Below are 25,624 nucleotides of genomic sequence, written 5' to 3'. Positions count from 1 at the left end.
TCATCTTAGGAAGGACATAATTAAAATATTTTGTCATATAGCCAAGCTGGTTAAAAGGAAGGAGGTGTAGGTATTTTTTATTGATTCAGAAAGCCCTCCAAGATGTTATTAAAGTACCATAGTATGATGTAATTTATATATTAAAAACAATTTTTTTGTATTTGTATGCAAATCAATGCATGGAAAAAGGTCAATTAGAAAGATAAACACAAAACTGTTAACAGTGATTTCTTCTTTTTTTTTTTTTAATTTTTTTTTTCAACGTTTTATTTATTTTTGGGACAGAGAGAGACAGAGCATGAACGGGGGAGGGGCAGAGAGAGAGGGAGACACAGAGTCGGAAACAGGCTCCAGGCTCTGAGCCATCAGCCCAGAGCCCGATGCGGGGCTCTAACTCCCGGACCGTGAGATCGTGACCTGGCTGAAGTCGGACGCTTAACCGACTGCGCCACCCAGGCGCCCCAACAGTGATTTCTTCTGAGTGTGATTAGAATTTAGGAGAGAGTAGTTAAAGCATAATTTAAATTCTGTGTTTTTTGTATCTTAATTTTTTAGCATTGTTTACATTGTTTAAGAATGTTAATATACAGTTGTCTGTCTTTTTTTTTAAATTTTTTTTTTAACGTTTATTTTATTTTTGAGACAGAGAGAGAGCATGAATGGGAGAGGGTCAGGGAGAGGGAGACACAGAATCTAAAACAGGCTCCAGGCTCTGAGCTGTCAGCACAGAGCCCGACGCGGGGCTCGAACTCACGGACCGTGAGATCATGACCCGAGCCGAAGTTGGCCGCTTAACCGACTGAGCCACCCAGGCGCCCCTACAGTTGTCTGTCTTAACTAAAAGGAAAGAAAAGCTTTTAAGTGAAATTAATTTGGTATCATGCCTGGAATATGGTAACAGATTTATTGCTGTTTAATTATCATAAATCCAGAAAGAAATGATTTTTTTTAAGCTCTAGTTACTGGGAAAACTGTCTCTTACTATGCTGACATCTTGTGGTCAAACATGGTATCTTCCAAAAAAAATACCAAAGTATTTTTTCCCCTGAGCTTTATTGAATATAATTGACATACAATATTGTATAAGTTTAAAGTGTGCAAAATGATTACCGCTGAGGATTAGTTAACACCTCCACCACGTAACATAATTACCATTTCTTTTTTGTGGTGATCTACTCTTTCAGCAACTTTTGAGTATACAATATAGTATCATTAACTATAATCATTAGATTCCCAGTTATTCACTTAGAGTTGGAAGTTTTTACCCTTTGACCAAAATTTCCCCATTTCCCCAACCGCCCAGTCCCTGGTAAATACCACTCTACTCTCTGTTTCTGAGTTCAGGTTTTTTAGATTCTGCAGATAAGTGAAATCATACAGAATTTGTCTTTCTTTGTCTGACTTATTTACTTAGCATAATGCCCTCACGGTACATCAGTGTTGTTGCAAATGGCAGGATTTCCTTCTTTCTCATGGCTGAATAATATCCCACTGTATATATGCATCACAGTCTCTCTACCCATTGATCTGATATTGACAGACATTTAGGCTGTTTCCATATATATTATATATGTATGTATGTATGTATCTTGGCTATTGTGAATAATGCTGCAATGAACACAGGAATACAGATTTTCTCTTCAAGATCCTGGTTTCCGTTTCTTCAGGTAAATACTCAAAAGTAGAATTGCTAGACCCATATGGTAGTTCTATTTTTAATTTTTTGAGGAATTGCCACACTGCATCCCATAGTGGCTGTACCAGTTTACATTCCCACCAACAATGTACAAGGGTTCCCTTTCCTCCACATCCTTGCCAAGATAAGATTATTCTTGTCTTTTTGATGATAGCCATTCTGACAAGTGTGAGGTAGTTATCTCCTTGTGGCTTTGATTTGCATTTCTCCCATGTTTAGTGATGCTGAACACCAGAGTCCTTAAAATACTAATTTCTTATCAATTGACAATTTAGTTGAACACTTAGTGCTTTTCCAAAAGATCTAGACAGCTTTCAGTTAACTATACACTAGTAGAGTGGAACCTAGGACCAATACTTTAAATATAATTTTGTACTTTGGCTTTAGAAAATACCCTGTGGAGATAAGTGTAAAGAAAAACTGTAAATCATGGTGATCTTATTCGCAGAGATATTGCCTGTCAACAGTTTGGTATTTTGCCAGGTGACCTTTTGTTATATATTTATTCATTCAATAAATATTTATTGGCCATCTATTATGTACCAGGCACTGGTTTTGTTTGTTGGTTGGTTTTTATTGTTTTTGTTTTGTTTTGTTTTGGGGAGAGAGAGCACATGATCAGGGAAAGGGCATGGAGACAATCCCGAGCAGGCTTCATGTTCAGAGTGAAGCCTGATGTGGGGCTCCATCTCACAACCATGAGATCATGACCTGAGCCAAAATCAAGAGTCCTAAGCCTAACTAGCTGAGCCCCCAGGCGCCCCCCAGGCGCTGTTTTAAAAACTGAAGATGTAATGATGAACATGAGCTTTGTCCTTCTAGACTTTATAGTCTGATAGTTTGAGGAACCCTGGAAAATACAGTATTAGATGAAGCTGGAGAAATTAAAAAGGGACCCAATCAAGTACCTTCTTAAAGCCCATAACCAGTTTCCCAAGAGCAGTGGAAGTAGAGGAAGGGGTGTTATACTTTGAAAAGTTTGTTTGGCTTAATAGAAAGCTAGTGTGTTCTAAACAAGAGGTGGAAACAGTTTGAATCAGAGTAATTATGATGAATATGGAGAGGAGTAGGTGGATTCCAAAAATATTTAGGATATGCAAAATTTGCAGGCTTTGGTGATGAACTGGATATGTGGAGGGAGAAAGAAGGAGGCATCAAGGAGGACTCCTAGATTTCTGGCTTGCATACTGGGATAGTGATGCCATTCAGTGAGATAAGACTGGAATAAGGTCAGATTTGTGGGGAAGATCACTAGTTCAGTTCTGGACATTTGAGGTGCCTTTGGAATATCCAAGAGAATGCTCTGTAGACCACTGCATATGTAAGTACAGATGGGAGTTATTTGGTAGCTGATGGGCGTGGATGGCAGTTTACAAAGAGGGGAGACATCAGGAATATCAGATGCTGCTGAGAGGTCAAGTAAGATGAAGACTGAAAAATCTGTTTGATTTAGCAACATATGTAAATCATTGGTGACTTGAGCAAATGCTGTTTTGGAGGAATGATGCACCTGAAGGCCAGACTGGAGTGGATTAGGGAGCAGGAAGGATGAAAGGAGATCGTTAGCACAGGCCTACCATAGAGAAGTGTGTGAAGAGGTAAGAAGATGGGAGTAAGGAAAAACCGGAGAATGGGGAGTTACTGAGTGAAGGTTTTCTTTTGTTTTTCATGTGGGAGATTTGAGCATGTTTAAAAGCCAAGTAGGAAGGATTCAGCTGAGGGGAAGGATAAATATATAGGAGAAAGAAATATAATTAAGAATGTAAAGTTTTTGAGGAGGTAAGCAGGGATGGGATCCAACACATAGCCTTAGGGATTATGAGCATTCTCATTTCCTTTCTAAAAATATCAAATTTTAATGACTGCTTAAAATAGTATATATTGTATATGTTTGAATATTCTGGGAATTTATAGTTCAAAGCAAATGCTGAAAGTAGGAAACTTACCAAATTCTCTTCACCAATCATGCCTGATATTGTATAACACTCCAAACTCCTGCATTCAACCACCTACCTGACAAGTCCACTTAAATGTCTAATGAACATCTAAGAGTATTAACTCAGAATTCCTTCCACTACCTATTTATCCCAATCTTTCCCATTTCATTAAATGGGAAACTATAAGTTACTGAAGACAAAAACCTAAGTCACCCTTGACTCTTCTCTTTCTCTCGCTTCCTACACACATAGTAGCCTTCTGGAACTGTCAGGTAAGAGACGGATATTTGAAAGTCACCAGCTTAAATATGAGAAAACAGAGAATGGATGAACTCTAAATGACAGTATATAGAACTCTGAGGATTATTCATAATTAACAGGTAGGAGGAGGGCAAGGCATTGGAAAACACCGATATTTCCAATGATAATTTTGAAAACTGAAATTTAATATGAAATAAGATCTCATTAAATATTAATCAGTAGTAACAATAAGATGCCAAATACCCACAATTTAAAGGCATACTATTTTAAGTATTATAAAAACAGATTTTGTATAGTGCTATATTTTAAACTTGCCAGATGCCTACAATTAAAATAACTTTTCATGGTTTATAGCTTTCAGGATATATACATCTTAAAATATAAGCTTGTAGTAGAAATGTGCTTTTGAGGACCCTCTTAGTCTTTTCTTGTATTTCTTATAATTTTAAGCTATTTTAAAAGTTACTCACGTTTTCAAATATAAATCATTAGAGGCAAATGACCTTGTTAACTTACTATTACCTTTTCAAAGTTAGGTAGATATATTATATAAATAACGTATTTCAAAATTAATAATTTTAACAATCTAGAATCTTTTTGTTATTTAGTACCTGAATTACTGTTGAGTTTAGCATCATCAAGCCAACAGATACCTGATTAAGGTTTGGAGAAATTTCTAGGGATCTGGAAAGAGCTTAATTTTTTTTTTTTTTTTTTTTAAATGATAGACACTCTTTGGTGTCAAAGGCTGTTTTTCTTTTTACCGACTTTGGATGAAGAGTATCTTACATATTAAAAGTTCTACACAGAGGTATCAATGCCTGCCACATAAATTGGACTGCAATCCTGGAAATGTAGAGAAGCAGCAAAGAGGTTTTGAATAGCTGTGATAAATTTTACCTAAAAGTGTTAATACTCTGTCCCAGACTTAATAACCTAGAGTAAATCTAGTCCAATGATGAATGAGATTTAAACCTGTGTTTTAATAAGTAAAACAATAAAATTATATTTATTGTTACTTTCTTGGTCAAGTTTTACTTATTTTTTTTTCTGATTTTCTTAACTCTCTTATGTAGAGTAATTATTTGGTGTTCATGGCAGAACTCTTCTGGTGGTTTGAAGTTGTGAAGCCATCATTTGTTCAGCCTCGTGTTGTTCGTCCACAAGGAGGTAGTAAGTGTTCCTGTAAACAAACAAAGTTTATATAACCTCACCTGGTTATTCTATTTGAGAGAATCCTATTATTGTTATAAAACAGGTAAATTTTCTGAGATACAGGTGATGTAGGAGAGAACGGCTCTGAATTTGAAGCCTTGTGTGGTGGAACTTTTAGCTTCAGCTGTTTGCCTACTTCTTGTTGTATCTTTTATCCCCATCTCTAGCTTTTATTCCCCGTTAGATTCTGAATTTTTAATATTGTTCCCTAGAATCCACTTAAATGATGGCTTGGCTTTAATCTAGAATTTGAATTTACCATTAAACCATAAAAAGGTTTATATATATATTATATATAAAGCCTGGTATGTTTTATGATTATTACAGTATCATGCTGTATTGATTGCACATAAGGAAACTAATACGGAATAAGAGGGTCACCGTAAAGATCCCTAGAAATAAAGAACAAAAAAAATCATTTTTCTAAACAAACAGATTTTCCATTGGCTTCCATTATGAAACCAGAGGTTTATTTCTATTGGGAAAAAGGAATCCTAAATTATAAGTTTAGTTCCACTAAAGAATTTTCTTCCAGGGATGCCTGGGTGGTGTCTGACTTCAGTTCAGGTCATGATCTTCCAATTCATGAATTCGAGCCCCCCGTCAGGCTCTGCTCACAGCTCAGAGCCTAGAGCCTGCTTCACATTCTGTCTCCCTCTCTCTCTCTCTGCCCTTCCCCCCTGCTTGTGCTCGTCTCTCTGTCTCTCAAAAATACATAAACAAAAAACAAATAAAAAGAACTTTCTTCCAGCATAACTATGGGACCAGTTCTTTCTGCTGCCAGTGGGTGTCCTGCCAAACACAAAACATGATTACTGTGCATCCCAGCTACCTAGCTCCTTTCCTTGGCTCCAGATTTTGGTATTTTTCTCGCCATTACCTTGTTTTCTTCCCTGTATCCTCCCTTCTAAGAAAATTAAAAGAAGGAGATCAAGAAAAAGGAAAAAAGATGGGAGAGGCATGTAACTCTAGTGAGTAGAATGAGCTTGCTTCCAGCTTTCCATCTCAGGCAAAATTCTGTGAAATACGCAATAAAAAGAGTATTTCATCTGTTCCATCTCTAAGCTGCTTAAGGCAGACTCTGAATATTAAGCCATCCTGTATCAAAGAATACCTACAGATAAACTGAGATCTTCCCTAAGGCCATGAAGTGAATTCAGGTGTCTTTAGTAATTATCATAACCAGTATTTGTACAACTTTTTTTTTTTTTAATTTTTTTTTCAACGTTTATTTATTTTTGGGACAGAGAGAGACAGAGCATGAACGGGGGAGGCGCAGAGAGAGAGGGAGACACAGAATCGGAAACAGGCTCCAGGCTCTAAGCCATCAGCCCAGAGCCCGACGCGGGGCTCGAACTCACGGACCGCGAGATCGTGACCTGGCTGAAGTCGGCCGCTTAACCGACTGCGCCACCCAGGCGCCCCAACTTTTTACAATTAATATAGAATTTTCACATACACTGCTTTCTGTGATTTTTTTTTTTTAATGTTTTATTTATTTTTGAGAGAGCACGCACAAGCAGGGGAGGGTCAGAGAGAGAGAGGGAGACACAGAATCCAAAGCCGGCTCCAGGCTTTAGGCAGTTGGTGCAGAGCCCAATGTGGGGCTCGAACTCACGAAATGTGAGATCATGACATTAAAGTGAACCGAAGTCAGATACTCAACCAACTGAGCCACCCAGGCCTGCGCCCCTGCTTTCTGTGATTTTTATCTGTGAAGCCCACTATTCAAAATACTCAACAGCTGTTACATTAGGTTTCAAAGGCAGAAAGTAAATGGAGTCTTCCCCCGAGTTATTTACAAAAATGTAAACTCTACCAATGGGTTTAATTATTGACCAGTGAAATTCTGTCTCCTGATTACCAAAATACCAGCTATTTCATAAAGGGACAAAAATGACTGTATGTAACAGATTCTATAAGAGCTTCAGCAAAATTAGACATTCAGATTTATTTTTTAAATATCTGTATTTATTTTATGTTAGGCCTCTTCCCTGCCCTACCCCCATCAGTTAGCCTTAATCAAGTGAATTTTTTTTAAGCCAGAACAGTTTAGGAAGAGTTTTAAAATTTACCTTTGAAAATTATTTAAGAAGAAAATTTTAAATAAAGAAAAATTGGGATTAATTCATGAAATAATGTTGGAACATGCTAAGTACATAATTTTGAGGCTTTTATCTTTCGTTGTAGCTGAATCTATGAACGATATGCCTTCAGTTCCTGTCTTGAATGCTGCCAAAACAAACATTGTGGACGGTTCGTGTAGTTCTGACTTCACTTCAAGGTAGATTCCAGAGTGACTTTATTTTCACTATTTCCATTCTACTTGCTAATGAAATAAAAATAAAATTTTGTTACTTTTTAAAATTTCAGTTGCACTTTGAAATAAGTTTTAATTAACTTACGGAATTATAGCCTGTTTTAACTTAAATGTAATTGAAATTTACGCAGAAATGAGTGTTTCTTAAATAGGTTTTTATGAATCACACTGAAAAGTGGGAGAATACATTCTGAGTTCAGATAACCAGCTTAAAACCATACTTTCGCTGTAGAACTTGTTTATAATTGAGAACTGCTTAAATGTAGGCAACCTTTAGGCCTCAGGGGGAAATTTTAAAATTCTGTTTGTATTTAAAACTTTTTAATGATTTTTTAAAATCTTTGACATTAATTTTCTCTCTTGTTTTCTTTGCTGGTTACTATAGCTAATCAAAGATCACAATAAAATGTTTACTGTAATACTGAATCTTTATATGCAATGTTTTAGTTTTCAATATCAGGAACTGAATTCAAAGCAAAGTAAAAATTTACTATCAGGATAATCCTGATTTCTGACCCAAACATGTGGTAAAGACATTAGTTTGTTTAAAAATGTTTTTCAGCAGATCCTATAAGTAGCTTTTTATGTGTATTTATCAGAACCTAACATTTATATTGACTTTGGACTCCCTAATTTATCTGATTTTTTAAAGTTTTAAATCGATGTATTTTGTGGTGTTTTAGAAATTCGAGCAAATCCATTAAAATACATTTTAAAAATGATGAGTAAGACATTGAAAATACTTTATGAATTCTTGGCTTAATGTAAAAATATGAGCTTGTACTGAGCTGTCACCCACTGCTCACACACTCTCTCAAGTGGGTGTAAATGAGTGTGAAACTGGGACCTTGACAGAACCCTCAGAACACCCTCATCCCTTTGTGAGGGCTTCTTACCTCTGAACTGGCTGATGTCTGTGAAGTACTTCCTACAAATTAAGAAAGCATTTTCCTTCCCTTACCCTCTGATTTACTACTATGAATTGTCTTACTACTTCCATTAAGTTTTCTATTCTGTAACTATGCCTGAGATTTTCCAGGAAGAGGTTAAGATATTGCTGATCTAGGAGCTTCTGCATGTTTTTTCCCATGGGAAACATTTTTCTACGTGTTCATTTCCTCATTGTTTTCCTGGGTTGGTTACATAGTGACATTTCCTTTCTTTGAAAATTTAGAAGGCGTTCAGTATTCTAGGTTCTAACTCTTGTACTATTAAATCTTTAAAATCTTTATGGGGTGCCTGGGTGGCTCAGTCAGTTGAGCATCTGACTTCGGCTTAGGTCATGATCTCACGGTTTGTGAGTTTGAGCCCCGTGTCAGGCTTCATACTGACGGCACCAAAGCCTGCTTGGGATTCATTCACTCATATTCTCTCTCTCTCTCTCTCTCTCTCTCTCTCTCTCTCTCTTCCTCTCTCCCTGCCCCTTTCCTTCTCTCTCTCTCTCAAAAAAAAAACATTAAAAAAATAAAATCTCTAAAACTTTCCACTTCAAGACTCGATTACCCCATAATTATTATTTCTAGGAATCTGAGTTGGACACTTTTCACATTTCTGACCCTGGAAAATGTCTTAAGACCCTCTGGAAAACTCTCTTTTCTGTTTCTCGGATAAGCTGAGTGGCTACCCTTACTCATTTTCCCTACAGATGGATGTCTAAATTCTTTTCCTTGAAGAGATACTGTGTAGCTGTCAGTCTAGGATCCTAGTAATCCTGTCAAAGTCTCCATGTGGTTCACTGGAGTTCTCCCATTGTAGAATTTTTCAGGAAGGAGGGACACCTGGGTGGCTCGGTTGGTTGTGTTTGACTCTTGATTTCAGCTCAGGTCATGATCCCAGAGTCGTGGCATAGAACCCCATGTTGCTTAAGATTCTCTCTCTCTCTCTCTCTCTCTCTCTCTCTCTCTCTCTCTCTCTCATTCACTCACTCACTCACTCACTCACTCACTCACTCTGCCCCCTCCCCTGCCTGTACGCTTGCTCACTGTCTCTCTAAAAAAAATAAAAATAAACCGCTTTTCAGGAAGGAGTCAAGTTTCAACACTTTCTGATAATAATGCAGTCACATGTACAAACAGGATTGCCTCTAAATAATGAAGTTATGAGGGGAAAAAAAAAAAACAAACGAAGACGGAAAAAGCAAAAGACATTTGTAGCAGCTACTCCACACACTTGGCTACTAAGTTGCTCAGCAGTTACACCAGACCAAAAGTCTCTATGCAGATGTGGAAGTGAAACAATTAATAGGAATTTAAAACGCTTTAGCCATTATTTGGAGAAGAAGAGAGTGAATATATTTTAATTACCAACTTGTATATTCAGGATTAGCCTCCCGTCATAGATGTAAGGGAGAGTAGAAACTGGGTGATTTTACAGGCAGGGTTAACAAACAAACACGACGGGGCAATTGAGTATTCCCTGATAGTCCCTAACAAACGATCACAGACAAAACTGAGAGAAAATATGGTCTGCAGTTCAGGGAGGAAAGGCACAGGGAAGCAGATAAACATCTGCTTTGGAGAGAACAAAGGCACGCAAGTTCATCAGGTCTTGTTGCCTTTAGTGAGCTTTTTTTTGCTCACTGATTGAGCATTCATTGTTGTTTACTTTTGAACTTTTTGGTTGACTAGTGCATCTTCTTAGTTTACAATAGCCAAAAGATAATGTGATTTGAGGGATCTACAGAGTCACTACATACAACCTGTTCCCCCAATTTATTCTCAACTCATTGGGGGTGGGGATGCTTAACTTGTGCACTTGACTACATGGTAGGCTACGACACACTTGAAACTTGGAGAAAAATTTAGGCCAAATGTCATTATTAATTGGAGAACTAGACTACCTAATCCCCTGTGTTAGTTTGAATAGGGTGGAATTAAATAGGAAGAAATAACAGGAAAGCTTCATATCTTTATAGGAATTGAAGTCTTCAAGGTGCAGCTCGCGATATTGATTTTGATATAATTGTTAGAGATGTACAGACAGAGGTATGTGAGCAGGGAGGCTTCCAGGATCTTTTGCAAGGGTTTTTATTACACTTGTATTTTCAAGAGATTTAAATTTGACCAAGATATTTCAAACTGATGGATGACTTTCATTTAACTTCTTCATTTCTTGGTTTTTCTATTTGTAAAATGAAAATAATATGCCATATTTCACCTCACAAGGACACTGAGGTGTGTATGAAAATATTTCAGGCTCTTTGACTAAAAGACATAAAATATAGATACATATATGCACTGCTACTTTGGTTTAAACAATATATTGCTTTCTTAATTTTTTTTATTTAGGATAAAGAATCAGAGGTGATAATGTTTCTAATTTCAGCCATTTTATGCAAAGTTTATATAAAAGAACTAAAACATGTTAAAACATTTTTAATTTATTTTACATTGCAGTGGGGAAGGAGCTGCATTTACACACTCTCATCATCATTTGCCTTCTAGACATTCACACCCCCAAGCTCATTCTTCAGCCTCAGGTAATATTTTTGAAAAAGCCTTGGTTAACTGGGAAATGATTGAGAATAAATGTAAATAAAAATATCCAGTCTTTTTTTTTTTTTTTGAAGTGTTACATACACACAAATAGGTTGATCTGTTTCTCTGTACTTGCTTTTCTTTTTTTAATTTTTTTTTAATTTACATCCAAATTACTTAGCATATACTGTAACAATGATTTCAGGAGTATATTCCTTAGTGCCCCTTACCCATTTAGCCCATCCCCCCTCCCACACCCCCTCCAGTAACCCTCAGTTTGTTCTCCATATTTACGAGTCTCTTATGCTTTGTCCCCCTCCCTGTTTTTATATTATTTTTGTTTCCCTTTCCTTATGTTCATCTGTTTTGTCTCTTAAAGTCCTCATATGAGTGAAGTCATATGATATTTGTCTTTCTCTGACTAATTTCACTTAGCATAATACCATCCAGTTCCATCCACGTAGTTGCAAATGGCAAGATTTCATTCTTTTTGATTGCCAAGTAATACTCCATTGTGTATATATGTGTGTATATGTGTGTGTGTGTGTGTGTGTGTGTATACACACACGTACCACATCTTCTTTATCCGTTCATCCATCGATGGACATTTGGGCTCTTTCTATACTTGGGGTATTGTTGATAGTGCTGCTATAAACATGGGGGTGTATGTGTCCCTTCAAAACAGCACACCTGTATCCCTTGGATGTACTTGCTTTTCTTAATAAAATGATATCTGCTTCTCCATATATAACTACTTACTTTTTAGTGCTATTAATCTGCAAATATTTGAAATCTGTTAAGTTGCTGTAAGTTAAAATTTTTTACATAGTTTCAATGACTTTTTCTTTTTTGCATTTGAAGGAGGAATTAGAAGGTCTTCATCTATGTCCTATGTTGATGGTTTCATAGGGACGTGGCCCAAAGAGAAAAGGTAAACAGAGGGAATTATTTTTAGTATATTCACATTATCAACAAGTGCAGTTTTTTGAATTGCTATATTGTATACCTGCAACTAATGTAACATTGTCAACTATACTTCAGTAATTAAAAAAAGAGAGAAATGCTAATTCTGTTGATAGCTGTTGTTGATAGCCAAGTTGCAGTAGGCTTTTAATTAGTACCTAATTTTGAAAAGGGCAGTACAGGCAAATGGGGCTAAATTTGTTAAAGGTCGCCTGGTAGCCCTATGCTTACCTTGAGGACAATAGGATTATGAGAAATGGGAAAAGAAAGGAAGTTTCACTTCAAATAATTATTAAAGGATTACCAAATCATTTCTGGGAGTGTTTAAGGATTTTCTCTTTCAATGTTTTTTTTAGATCATCAGTGCATGGAGTTTCGTTTGATATTTCTTTTGATAAAGAAAATACTGTACACAGATCCACTCCAAACCGAGGAATCACTCGTTCTATTAGTAATGAAGGACTTACTCTGAACAATAATCGTGTATCTAAAAATATTAGGAAAAATTTGTCCTTCAAGCCAGTAAATGGAGAAGAGGAAGCAGAAAGCATTGAAGAAGAACTTAATACAGACTGTCACAGTGACCTCAAATCTTACATGCCCCTTAATACAAATGAACTAAATTCTAATGAGAATATTCATTATAAGCTTCCAAATGGAGCTTTACAAAACAGAGTACTTCTGGATGAGTTTGGCAATCAGATTGAGACACCAAGCATTGAAGAAGCATTACAAATAATTCATGATACTGAAAAATCTCCCCATACATCTCAGCCAGATCAGATTGCCAATGGCTTCTTTCTTCATAACCAGGAAATGAGTGTCCTAAATTCAAACATCAAGCTAAATCAGTCTAGTCCTGATAACATAACTGATACAAAAGGTGCCTTGAGTCCCATAACTGACAATACTGAAGTAGACACTGGAATTCATGTTCCTTCTGAAGACATCCCTGAAACTATGGATGAAGATTCTTCTTTGAGAGATTATACTGTAAGCTTAGACTCTGACATGGACGATGCCTCTAAATTTCTTCAGGATTATGATATTCGAACCTGCAATCCCAGAGAAGCTTTGAGTCCTTGTCCAAGTACTGTAAGTACCAAGTCTCAGCCAGGTAGCAGTGCTTCTTCTAGTTCTGGAGTTAAAATGACCAGCTTTGCAGAACAGAAATTCAGGAAACTGAACCATACTGATGGGAAAAGTAGCGGAAGCAGTTCTCAGAAAACTACACCAGAGGGCTCTGAACTTAATATCCCTCACGTGGTTGCTTGGGGACAAATTCCAGAAGAAACAGGCCTTCCACAAGGACGGGACACTACCCAGCTGTTGGCCTCTGAAATGGTGCATCTCAGGATGAAACTTGAAGAAAAGAGACGTGCTATAGAAGCCCAGAAGAAGAAAATGGAAGCCGCTTTTACTAAACAGAGGCAGAAAATGGGAAGGACAGCATTTCTTACTGTTGTGAAAAAGAAAGGGGAAGGGATTTCCCCTCTTCGAGAGGAAGCAGCCGGTGCAGAAGATGAGAAAGTATATACTGATCGAGCAAAAGAAAAGGATTTGCAAAAGGCTAATGGACAGAGGAGTAAGTCTCTGGCAGATATCAAAGAAAGCATGGAGAATCCTCAAGCCAAATGGCTAAAGTCTCCAACCACACCCGTTGATCCAGAGAAGCAGTGGAACCTGGCAAGCCCCTCAGAGGAAACTTTAAACGAAGGCGAGATCTTAGAATATACAAAGTCCATTGAAAAGTTAAATTCATCTCTGCATTTCCTACAACAAGAAATGCAGCGCTTGTCCCTTCAGCAGGAGATGTTAATGCAGATGAGGGAGCAACAGTCCTGGGTGATTTCACCACCTCAACCCTCTCCACAAAAACAGATTCGAGATTTTAAACCCTCCAGGCAGGCGGGCCTGTCGTCAACCATCGCACCCTTCTCGTCAGACTCTCCCCGTCCTACCCACCCATCTCCACAGTCTTCCAACAGGAAGAGCACATCTTTTTCTGTTAAGAATCAAAGGACTCCTAGGCCAAATGAATTAAAAATAACACCTTTGAATCGAACACTGACGCCCCCTCGGTCTGTGGATAGTCTTCCTCGGTTACGGAGGTTTTCACCAAGTCAAGTTCCTATTCAGACTAGGTCGTTTGTGTGTTTTGGGGATGATGGAGAACCTCAGTTAAAGGAATCCAAACCTAAGGAAGAAGTTAAAAAGGAGGAATTGAAACCCAGAGGGACTTTGGGAGAGCATGTACATAACCCAGAAGAAAAGGAGATCAAGCCTCTTGAGTCCACAGTTTCTGAAGTCCTGTCGCAGCCTATCACAGAGACAGTACGTCTGACACCAAATGAGGACCAGCTGAACCAACCCTCAGAGCCTCCTCCTAAACCTGTTTTCCCACCTGCTGCTCCAAAAAATGTTAATCTGATTGAAGTTTCCCTCTCAGATCTGAAACCTCCTGAAAAGACTGATGTATCCCTTGAAAAATATGATGGAGAAAGTGATAAGGAACAATTTGATGATGACCAGAAAGTATGCTGTGGGTTCTTTTTTAAGGTAATACTAATCTTCCCAGTTTTAGGCATTATCATTAGATGGGTGTAGCTTTTTTCGTTGTAGCCCCTTTTGTTACAAGCTGCCATTAACCCTGAAATACACTTTGGTGCTCCCCTTGGTGGACCATAGTAACATTAAAGCACAGCGAACAGGCCTCCTTTCACCACAGCCACCAGACGTGTGTAGATACACTGTTCTTGCTCCACTGCCTCTCTTGCTCACTTTCACAAAAGCCTTTTAAAAAATGTTCAGCTATTTGGATTTCTTCAAAGATTGCCAGTTTGTGAAAAGCACATAACTTGGCATTGTATGTAAGCGTATTTTAGGTTTTGTTTTTTTCTTAATTTTCAACATCTTTCCTTAGGTTTGTTTCTTAAAAATCTAAAAAAAAAAAAGATTTTAAATTGAAACAGCAAATCCTACTGGAATAAGAACCCAAGAATATTGAAGTGATTACAACTGCTAATTCTACTTTTGGTTATTTAATATTGGAAATTTGTAACTTATTTTAAAGTTGATCTCAGGGTGATTGCCCTTTATGCCTCTTTTAATGTTTAGAAATTTGAACATGAGTCATATTTTGTCTCTTAACCATGCAAGATGACTTTTTTAGTAGAATACGACTATAGACATGATTGGATACAGTTTACTAATTTTGGAGACCCTTGTTACCTCTGTTCCTTGCAGAGAAAGGAACACAGAGGGGAGGAAATGCTTTAGTGTCCAACGGGCAAACACATCTACACCTTCATTTCCATTCCATCATTTATGTGATAGAACTGTGTAGGTAATTTTTTGGTGCTTTTACTTGAGTTTTCTTTGTTGAGTATATATTTTAAGCAAAATTTTAATGCAGTTTTTTTTTTTTTTTTTTTAAGATTTTTAAGTAATCACGCCCAACGTGGGACTGCTCAAACTCACTACCCTGAGATCAAGAATCACATGCCCTTCTGACTGAGCCAGCCAGGCGCCCAATTTTAATGCAATTTTAAAAACTGAGGGGAAACTCCCTACTTTTAAGTTATTTATTAGGGTCCAAAAAAATCTTGTCTTTATCTCCTTTTTATGGTTGTTCTTTGTGAACTTAATAGGTTTTGAAAACATGTAATTAAGTAAGTTTAATTCATTTCTTCCTCCATAATTTCTGCAATGTGTCCATGTACGGTGGGGTTGGAATAGGATAGTTAGTTCATATTTTCAGTTATAAATGTGACCACAATTGAAAATAAGAATACAGGTGCCTACAACATTTCATGTTTTTCAATGAATTCCTACTTAGGATGATCAAAAAGCAGAAAATGATATGGCAATGAAACGGGCAGCTTTGTTGGAGAAGCGACTACGGAGGGAGAAGGAGACTCAGCTTCGGAAGCAGCAGCTGGAAGCGGAAATGGAGCATAAGAAAGAAGAGACAAGGTAATAGACAACTGAATTAATGCTGATTTCTGGTGCTTTCTTTTCCCAGAGTATTGGTTGCTTGTACATTTTTATCCTCAGTTTGAGGCATTTCAAAGTAAAGTTCTCCAGAAATGTTGGTTTAAGATAACTTCACTGGTTTTTACACACATATTTTTTTTTAAAGCAGTCATTTACTTATGGTATGTTTATGTATATTTTAACATTCTAAATTATCTCAAGCATATTTTAACCAAACCATTTTTTCCCAAGGTGCTGAAATATAATAATTCTCCCTTCTCACACCACATACTCTCCAGTGTCTGGTTTCTTTAGTATACAGAATAAGAAATTTAACCATTTGGTTTCTTAGGCGTAAAACTGAGGAAGAGCGCCAGAAGAAGGAAGACGAGAGAGCACGCAGGGAATTTATCAGACAAGAATATATGAGGCGAAAACAACTGAAGCTGATGGAAGACATGGATACAGTAATTAAACCCCGTCCTCAAATAGCAAAACAAAAAAAACAGCGTCCCAAATCTATTCACAGAGACCATATCGAATCTCCCAAAACACCAATAAAAGGTCCTCCAGGTAACACAGCTTACCATGAAGGGTCTGTTCATAAAAAAAAACACCAGCCTGCTCTGTCATACTAACTCAACTGTGCCTTGGTATGCTAAATTGGATCCGTTATTTGAGATGATGCATGCTCCTTATTTGGAAAACCAAAATGAGCAAAGCAAATGAGCACATTAATGACTTGATGTGTTATGTGTGCATGCATATATTCAATAGAACACATGTGAATGCTGAAACATGCAATTTAAATACTAACCTAGTAGGGAACTCTGCCCTCAGATATAATCTCTCTGAATTATTAACTACCCTCTCTATACTCGTACATTTAAGGATAAACATTGTGTGCATGGAAATATGTAGAAACACACTGGTATAATAAGGAATATAAAAACGAGTTCATGAGTCCCTCCTTTAAGACAGAAATGGTCAAACGTCCAAATCTATAATTTTTGGAACTTAGAGAATGTGTCTTTTCTTAAAATTTAACATGCATAGACATTTTAAAAAATTTGCATTAAAACTAAACACTGGAGAATTTTAGAGTATTCCCATAGTGATTCTAAAACTGAGGGAAAATAACATAACATTGACTGTTTAAAGAGACCTCTTTTGTTAACTTTTTTCTTATGATTAAAGTATCAATGTATATTACCACTTTCCTTGTGGAATAAATCCTAACAACAGTTAGTTTTACTGTTATTTCTTAAAAGCTAATTTTATTTATTGCTAATTTTATTTATTTTTTAATGTTTATTTATTTATTTTGAGAGAGAGTGCATGTGCACATAAGCAGGAGGGTTGGGCAGAGAGAGAATCCCAAGCAGGCTCCACATGGTCAGCTCAGAGCCCAAGGCAGGGCTCGATCTCACAAACCGTGAGATCACGACCTGAGCTGAAATCAAGAGTCAGATGCTTAACTGACTGAGCCACCCAGGCGCCCCAGTTCATTGCTAATTTTAATTGTGTGTGCTAATTTAATATAAATTGTGTATATATGCATGCAAGCATATCATGTGTTTAGATTAAAAGAAAAAAAAACTATAGAAGCTCAATTTTCATATGCTGGTGTTCTCTAATGAACAGACTCTTTTCTAGCTGCTCCTTTTAAATTTCTAATTTTGTTTTTATTCAGGATCACGAATTTATCGTGTTTTTTCAGTCTCTAGCCTTTCTTTGGCATCACTGAACACAGGTGATAACGAGAGTGTGCATTCAGGCAAGAGGACACCAAGGTAAATCCATAATGTGAACATTTTTCATAGAAAGAATATGTTCCCCACAGTTATGTTATATTTTATAATGAATGAATCATAGCACAAATTTTTATAGTTTTGCTGACTGGGACTATTTGTGTTTCCGTTAAAAGAAATTTACATATAAAGAGGTCTATTCATATTTGACTGTTTTTTATCTTTTAGAATTTTAGTTCCTGACATTGATAAGGTACTTTTTATAAACTGTAAAACATTGACAGTAATTGCTGATATGGTTGTGATAAAATCAGTGTGCAGAAATAGTACATGTTTTATGTCAGTGCCAGCCTCTCTAGTTTATTTCCCATGCAATATAGTTTTTTCCCCTTAGAATATTTCTGAAGTAGGTTGCCTGACTTAGGAAAGATCTCTTTTGTATTACTGTCTCTGTCAGATATAGATTAGAAACTAAAGGTCATATCTTACTACGTTATACTATAATACCCATATATAAAGAGAGTGTTTGTAGTGACAGGCATCAGCGTTGAGTTTTAATCTTTGCATTACCATCCTAAGCCAGTAACTGCCAATTTTCCTGTGGAAAACACTCATCCTTTCCGTCAGCAAGGACTTATGGAGTGCCTGCTGTGTCCAGACACTTGGATGTATAGCTATGAGTAAGACAGTTACAGCATCTTTTGACTTGTAAGCTTCCAGGGTGATTTGGGTGATATGAACTGTCACATATACTCTTCTGGCCCCCAAATGTTCTTCTTTTGTTTGAGACATAAAAAATATTTTATTTACCATTTAGATCCGAGTCTGTAGAAGGCTTCTTGTCTCCAAGTCGTTGTGGCAGTCGAAATGGGGAAAAGGACTGGGAAAATGCATCAACAACTTCTTCAGTGGCTTCTGGAACAGAATACACGGGTTAGTGTCTGTCCATTTTTAGAGAGACATTTTAATTTAACACAGTCATGAGAATAAATACAGGCTATACTACCGTTTCATGGGCTCATCTCTTGGTCTAGACATGGGAAAGTATGATCAAGAACACTGAGTGCAGATGGTCCCTTACAGGGAGTTCAGTTTCAATGATACAGTTGCACTTAGGGAGGTAGTGACTTGTCCCAGATGAATGGAGATCAATTTCTAAACAAAATTAGCAATAACATTTACACCTCATCCGTCTACTTCTTTAAAATGCTGGCCATTTCTGTGTTGTGGTTTGGGTCTGAAGAAGTTTGAGAGAGGTTCTATTCAGCAATACATAGGTCCTAAGTACCAAGAAAAGGCTAGAATCCACAAAGGCCTCTCTAACATCGGGATTTCAGGTATCTAGAGTTGTGCATCTTTAAAACATGTTAAGGGGGGGTGGGGCACCTGGCTGGCTCAGTCAGTAGAGCATGTGACTCTTGATCTAGGGGTTGTGAGTTTGAGCCCCAAGTTGGGCTCAAACGTATTAAGGGGCTCTAAAAGATAAGAAGAATGCATTGGATCCAGGAGATCATCCAGCCTCACATATCTCTATCAGGTCCTCTTCCAGCCTTTGTTTGGGTAGGCGTTATTCAAGCAAAAGCAAGTTGAAGAACAGAATGTAGGTAAGATGCTTTTAAAGAAGTGCAGCAGGAGGGAAAACGAGAAGAAATGTGAGCAGCCGTTGAGATCTGAAGTGTTAAAGGCACAGAAGGACATGCAGGGGTGGAGCAGGGGGCAGTGGAGAGTGCCTCCATCTGCTGGTGACCCACTGGAAATGGAAGCCCCATGAAGGTCTAAGGAGGCTAGAACTTGCCAACTTTCCATGTGTACTTCACTCTGTTACTTTCCCCCTCCCTATTCAGTGGCTTTTACTAGCCTCCTCCCGTGGCCTTTAATGCTTGGAATTGGACAGTATTTCCGTGGTTTTCCACCCTGCTTCTATGTTAGGTTCACTTAACAATCATGTTTACCAGGTTTGCTGTTCCAAACTTAGAGCTACAGAGTAGCAGCGATGTGCCCGACCAGCTCCTGCTGTAGGGCTAAACTGTTAAATTTTCAGGAATTATGCAAGCTGTAAAACCATTGGCAGCTTGATATTAGCCATGGTAGGAGTAATTTATATCCCAGAAATAGGTAAATGCTAATTTCCCCCCCAAAAAAACTGGTTTCTCAGCTCACTACTGAGTGTAAGGCACAGTCCCTGCCTTCCAGGATAGAGTTTAGTTAGTATGAAGCGAGGAGACTTCATAGTAGAAAGTTCCCTTCACAGTAGGAATGTTCCAGGAAAATGGCAAAAAGTGCTTCTGTGCTTTCCAGACCAAGGAGTATCATTGGTTAAAGAAAGCAAATGCTTAAAAAACTAATATATGTGGAAGAAGAAAAAGATGTAGCTTTTTCTTGTCTTTTTAAAAGGTATATTTGTTCATGGATCCATTCTGCTTGAAGTTCACCAGTAACCTTATCAGATCTGAGAAAGGTGACGCAGACAGTGTGATAATCTTAGCGATGTCTAATTTGCAGCACTACTCTCCCAGAGCAGCTTTGGGAATATCCTCAAGATACATCCCTGTGTGGATAAGACTTTTCTAATGGAGTATACAGCCGGTCAGGAGAGGCCTTCAAACACAGAATTTGACTTCTTGTTATAGTGTTTCCTCAGTATAGAAACAATTGTATCATTTAAACATGGTAGTATTTCTCACTTAGGAATGGTATTTTTATTTTGCTTCTAAATTCTTACTACAGGACCAAAGCTCTACAAAGAACCCAGTGCAAAATCCAATAAGCACATAATACAAAATGCTTTAGCTCATTGCTGTTTGGCTGGAAAAGTAAATGAAGGTCAGAAGAAAAAAATACTGGAGGTAAGCATGTTTGCATAAAAATTAAATTTGGCAACAACTGTAAAATTGTAATTAAGAATCTTTCCTATTGGGGCGCCTGGGTGGCGCAGTCGGTTGAGCGTCCGACTTCAGCCAGGTCACGATCTCGCGGTCCGTGAGTTCGAGCCCCGCGTCGGGCTCTGGGCTGATGGCTCAGAGCCTGGAGCCTGTTTCCGATTCTGTGTCTCCCTCTCTCTCTGCCCCTCCCCTGTTCATGCTCTGTCTCTCTCTGTCCCAAAAATAAATAAATGTTGAAAAAAAATTTAAAAAAAAAAAAAAAAAAAAAAAAAAAAAGAATCTTTCCTATCAATCCAAGAGAAAATGCTCTTCATCCCCTGCTGGGATTTCGACAGCATATAAAAGATCTGTAACTACGTTTTAATTTTAGATTGAATTAGTTCACTTTTCTAGAAGACTGCAGGCTTCATTAAGATTGGGATGGACTTGGATGATAATGTAAAATTATAAATTCTTTTTTTTGTCCAGTCACTCATTCATGTTTCGTAAATGTAAATAACATAATTTTCCTTTTTTAAAATGAGGCTGTATTGCAAAGGAGATCCTCAGTGCCTGGTTTGTTAATGCTTGTTTGACTAAGATCAAGATTCGGCAGCTATTTCTACACCAGGGGTACCTGGGTGGCTGTCGGTTAAGCATCTGACTCTTGATATCAGCTCAGGTCACGAGCTCATGGGTCATAAGTTCAAGCCCCGCATCAGACTCCGCACAGACAGTGCAGAGACTGCTCAGTATTCTCGCTTGCTCTGCCTCAAAATAAACAAACAAACAAACAAACAAAAAGTTTCCTACATGATAATATTCACAGAAAGCCAACCGAACCTCAGTAGTAATGTGTTCACATACATTTTTAATTAGAATGTAGTTTGTTTTTATAATATACATTTTATCTTGCCTATTCAGAATTAGTTATATAAATTTTATACAGCAAAATGTTTAAGAGTTTTTATTCTTGTTTTGTTTTGTTTCATTCTAAAGGAAATGGAGAAGTCAGATGCCAACAACTTTCTAATCTTGTTCCGGGATTCAGGCTGCCAATTCAGGTCTTTGTATACTTACTGCCCAGAAACTGAAGAAATTAATAAACTGACTGGGATAGGCCCTAAATCCATCACTAAAAAAATGATTGAGGGACTTTACAAATATAATTCTGACAGGAAACAGTTTAGCCACATACCTGCTAAAACTTTATCTGCCAGTGTCGATGCCATTACCATTCATAGTCATCTATGGCAGACCAAGAGACCAGTAACACCCAAAAAACTCCTACCCACTAAAGCATAGGACTTGGGAAGTATCTGCTTCAGAACATTTATGGTAAATTTGCACTTCATCTTTCCTGCCTATAGAGAATCTTTCTAATTGCCAACAAGACTTTTATTAATTGAAACTGAACACTAAGCTCTGTTGTCATGAACAACTGGAATGTAAACCACAGTATTTTGGAGCGCAGAAGGTGCTGACGTAGGTGGTAAGTCCAAGTCCAGGTGATGAAGGACACGTTTTGATTCACAAATGGAGATTTGTGTCATCGGGTTTACCTGCTTGATATTAGACACACTGAAGCACTGAATTCTCACGGACACTAGTTGGACTTAGGGTTGAGATGCGGCTAAGATTACAAAGTGTATGTTTTATTTGTTCCTTTTTTTTTTTTTTTTTTTAAACCTTTTAATGTACATGCTTGTCTTCAGATAGTTGATTTTGCTTTTTTTTCTCTCCTGGAGGTTTATTCTAAGATACCTTTGTATTTTGTTTCATGTGGAGACCATGAGCGTAGGAAATGCGCCTTCAGAGGTAACTTGCACCTTTCTTACGATGCTAAGAGAAACACTAGTGTTTAGTTTCACAATAACCCTCATGTTTTAATGGTGTTAGAGCATTTGCAAGAATTATTCTAAGTATTTACAATTCTGTATTTATTATTCACTCAAGTATTAACATTTCTCTGTTAAATAAGAGGAGGTTTTGTCAAGAGCTGCTAGTAGGTTCGCTTTAAACCACATGAGCTTAACCAAGAATGTGTATAAGAAATTGCTGATTAAATCAGTGCTGTTTTTACACCACTTCTGGCCAACTCAGAATAATTTAGATCGTTCTTTTAACAAAAAAGGCTTTCTATCTCTTTTAAAGTAAGTCACTTTATAAGCTGGCAGAAGTAAATGACACTTTGAGAGTCGTCTTTCAATCTGAAGATGTAGGGCCTCTGTCACAAGTTCTCGAGAGGTCTTTCCCTTATATTTATAACTGACATAAAAATTATATTTAGGATTTTTAAACATGTACAAAGGGCTACATTTTAATTTTAAAATAGCTTCACATTATTTTACTTATATTGAGTTTTTCTTTTTTTATTCTCTTCAAGTGGAACAGCCTAAAGTACACACTTGAAATCTTCTCTTCATGATCTTTGTTCCTTTAACAATGTATATCGGAGGGTTAGTTGGGGAAAAACTTCATTCTCAGGAAAAGACTTGAATGATCATGTGACCCTGTTATGTTTCAGTGTTGTGATAACTGTGTAAACGTAGAGGGGAGAGACAGTATTGTATCATAAATGAGATGCGGGGTTTGTTTTCTTTTGTGGGAAGTAGAGACTAAAATATATACATTTCTCTAATCGAGGTGTTTAGAGAAATAACTAATATCTCATATGATGTATTTACTTATTTTAAAAGAGAATAGGAATGAGATGTCCCTGAACTGTACTTTTCTATTATTATAAGGCCTTTAGGCATCAGTGCATCTGGGTTATCAACATTTTCTCAAACGCTGTCAATATTTTACTGTAATTTATGTTCTTATATTTATGTATATTTGTTAAAACTGTAAAGAAAATTTCAGATTTTTTTCCAATACCTGTGCAAGATATATGTGTAGCTCAAAACTATTTGTGATCTGTTTGCATGTAAGAGACCAGGATATGTAACTCTTATATTTTAGGTGTATACATATTGTGTATATAATATATGAATATTAAGAATGGGGAATTGCACATTTTACCTTTCAGACAACAGTTTCTATCACAGAAGGAAATGATTGTCAGATACATGTTTAGATTAAGACTAGTTTAAAAAATAGTAAATCTAATCAAAATATGGTAAATAATAGTCAAAAGGAGAATAAGCACTTTACATTACTAAATTTGTTCTTTTCAATCAGATTTCCCTTATCAAATCCATCTTCTTTGTGATATTACCTGGCCATTAAATTTTTAAAAATTGGATGCCAAGATAGTGGAGGGACTGTTTAAAACTAAGTAGGACCACCCTTTCTTAAATTTATGTGTGTTCAACAATGAATGTCCATAATGTCTAAAGGTAGAATGTGAACATTGCTACAAAAGTTCATTGCTCTCAGTATAATATTTTACTTTATTAATACAGAAGGAATATGGATATATTTCTTTAAGTCTGCAGATTTTTAAAAAAATTATGTTTTAAAAACTATACAAAGGAAAATTATGCCATTTCATGAAGTCTGGAGATTTCCATCAACCTTGTTGAAACACACTGGTGCTTTCATCATTAGAGGTCAAATTACTATGACGATTATTCAGTTAGGTTTTGCCAAACACTTGTCATGGTTTCCAGTGCAGCCTGTCAAATTCTGCTATTTGACACAGCTTTGGAAAGCTTTTCATTCCTCTTGACTTTTCAGTTTTGTTTTAGAATGACTGTTACAGTTTTTATCTGGCTGTTTAAAGCCAAATTCAGCTTTTTAATTATGGTTTCACGGACACTGTTGGGCAATGTACGGCGTATGGTGTGCTTACCTGTCCACTCTAGAGCATTGCTTACAGGTTTTTTTAAGATATGCTGTGCTGTAAGATACTGTCCTGTTTGCTATTTCCTGGTACAGTGTAGTTTTTCCCCTTTCATTTGAATAAAAAGCATGGCACCAAATGACGCCTTTTCTGTTTCCTGAATAAACTGTGGTTTTTTTCCCCCTAATGTTTGAACTTGGGTGAACTCATCGTATGGTTTATCTCTTAACCTATGTTTAAACGTAACAGTCTGAAGAGGCAACTTTTAATGAGGCATTATCTGAATACTGACTTAGGCAGTGTTAAAAAGTCTATAACTTTCTGTGCTAGTGGTGTATAAATGCTTCTGTTCATCTTACGTTAATTCTGTCCATGTGAAATCACTTTCCTTTGGTGAATCATTAAATTGTACCACAGTTAACACTCTGTACCTTTGAAATTGAATGGCTGATGAACTCACCGTAGCCAAAACAGTTCCTGATTTACTCTGTAAGTTTCACTTTGATTTTGAGGATTCTGTTCATTCAGACCGGAGCAATTAAAAAAAAAAAAGACCTGATAACAAAACGACAAAATCTTCATTAATAATTATATACCTGAAGAAATATCTGCCATTGCTAAACAGAAGCATGGCTCTCTACCTTTGATCCTTTGACAGGGTACTCAAAGCTCAGAACAGAGCCGTGCTTCCACAATACTTTCTAATGTAATTTTCAGAAATAAAAATAATCATAAGACTCAGGCAGTATTGGAGAAGGACATAGAAACCAAAGTGCCTTAGAACCCACACATAATTTAAGAGGGTGCTCCACGATCTGGCTACTCGATAGTTCTTAACTAGGCAGAGGAAGATGTTCTGCAGTGCAGAGGAGCGTTTTTATTTTGTAACCTGTCCACACAGAGGTAATAAAGAATAACATCCAGTGAAAGAAACGTAGTTGTGATACTCTGACCTAGGAGTCAGGCATTGGAAAAGCACACGTATAAAATGAGTGTGAAGTTCTGTCATCCCTCGGAAGTGTATAAATGCTTAAAATACAAATCTGTATCTCGTTAAAGGACAGTTTTGCTTTCAAAAGAAGCAAATGAAAACTTCCGAGTCCTTTTGGGGAGGGAGCAGTGTGTGTGTCTGGGCTGGGGCATCCCAGCTGCTCTTCCCATGAGGCTATCTAGCCTCTAGCTTCGGTCGTGTGCTTCTGGCCTGTGTGGTGTGCGGGCCTGCGAGCACCTCGGGATTCCAAGTCCAGATGCTCAGACAGCAAGAATTAATCTGTGCTTCTGTCCCATGTCACTGTGGTGTTTGCAACTAAACTCCTCTATCCACAGTGGCTTATATTTATGTCAGAAAAAGGAAAAAAAAAAATGACTTCTTTCACTTTCCA

General features: G+C 37.2%; 1 protein-coding gene across 8 annotated transcripts in view; it reads left to right on the top strand.

The window, feature by feature from the left end:
- The window catches only part of CAMSAP2 (calmodulin regulated spectrin associated protein family member 2), a 113,386-nt gene extending 89,005 nt beyond the window's left edge, over window positions 1-24,381 (top strand). For 3 of the 8 annotated variants that reach the window (XM_086693325.1, XM_086693323.1, XM_086693320.1), the window contains 11 exons: window positions 4,971-5,067; window positions 7,300-7,393; window positions 10,825-10,907; window positions 11,767-11,836; window positions 12,225-14,427; window positions 15,707-15,843; window positions 16,196-16,416; window positions 17,537-17,636; window positions 18,412-18,527; window positions 20,322-20,440; window positions 21,455-24,381. In XM_086693325.1, coding sequence (XP_086549451.1) covers window positions 4,971-5,067; window positions 7,300-7,393; window positions 10,825-10,907; window positions 11,767-11,836; window positions 12,225-14,427; window positions 15,707-15,843; window positions 16,196-16,416; window positions 17,537-17,636; window positions 18,412-18,527; window positions 20,322-20,440; window positions 21,455-21,760 — 3,546 coding nt within the window. In that variant the 3' untranslated portion in view covers window positions 21,761-24,381. The remainder of the gene's footprint in view (window positions 1-4,970; window positions 5,068-7,299; window positions 7,394-10,824; window positions 10,908-11,766; window positions 11,837-12,224; window positions 14,428-15,706; window positions 15,844-16,195; window positions 16,417-17,536; window positions 17,637-18,411; window positions 18,528-20,321; window positions 20,441-21,454) is intronic. The other 5 variants (XM_086693321.1, XM_086693324.1, XM_025920965.2 and 2 more) reach the window with 3 other exon arrangements.
- Window positions 24,382-25,624: the final 1,243 nt, after the last annotated feature.

This window comes from Puma concolor, chromosome E4, assembly GCF_028749965.1.
Source record: "Puma concolor isolate L17-30 chromosome E4, mPumCon1.1.hap2, whole genome shotgun sequence".
Lineage (NCBI taxonomy): Eukaryota > Metazoa > Chordata > Mammalia > Carnivora > Felidae > Puma > Puma concolor.
This window is presented reverse-complemented; position numbering and strand designations above follow the sequence as displayed.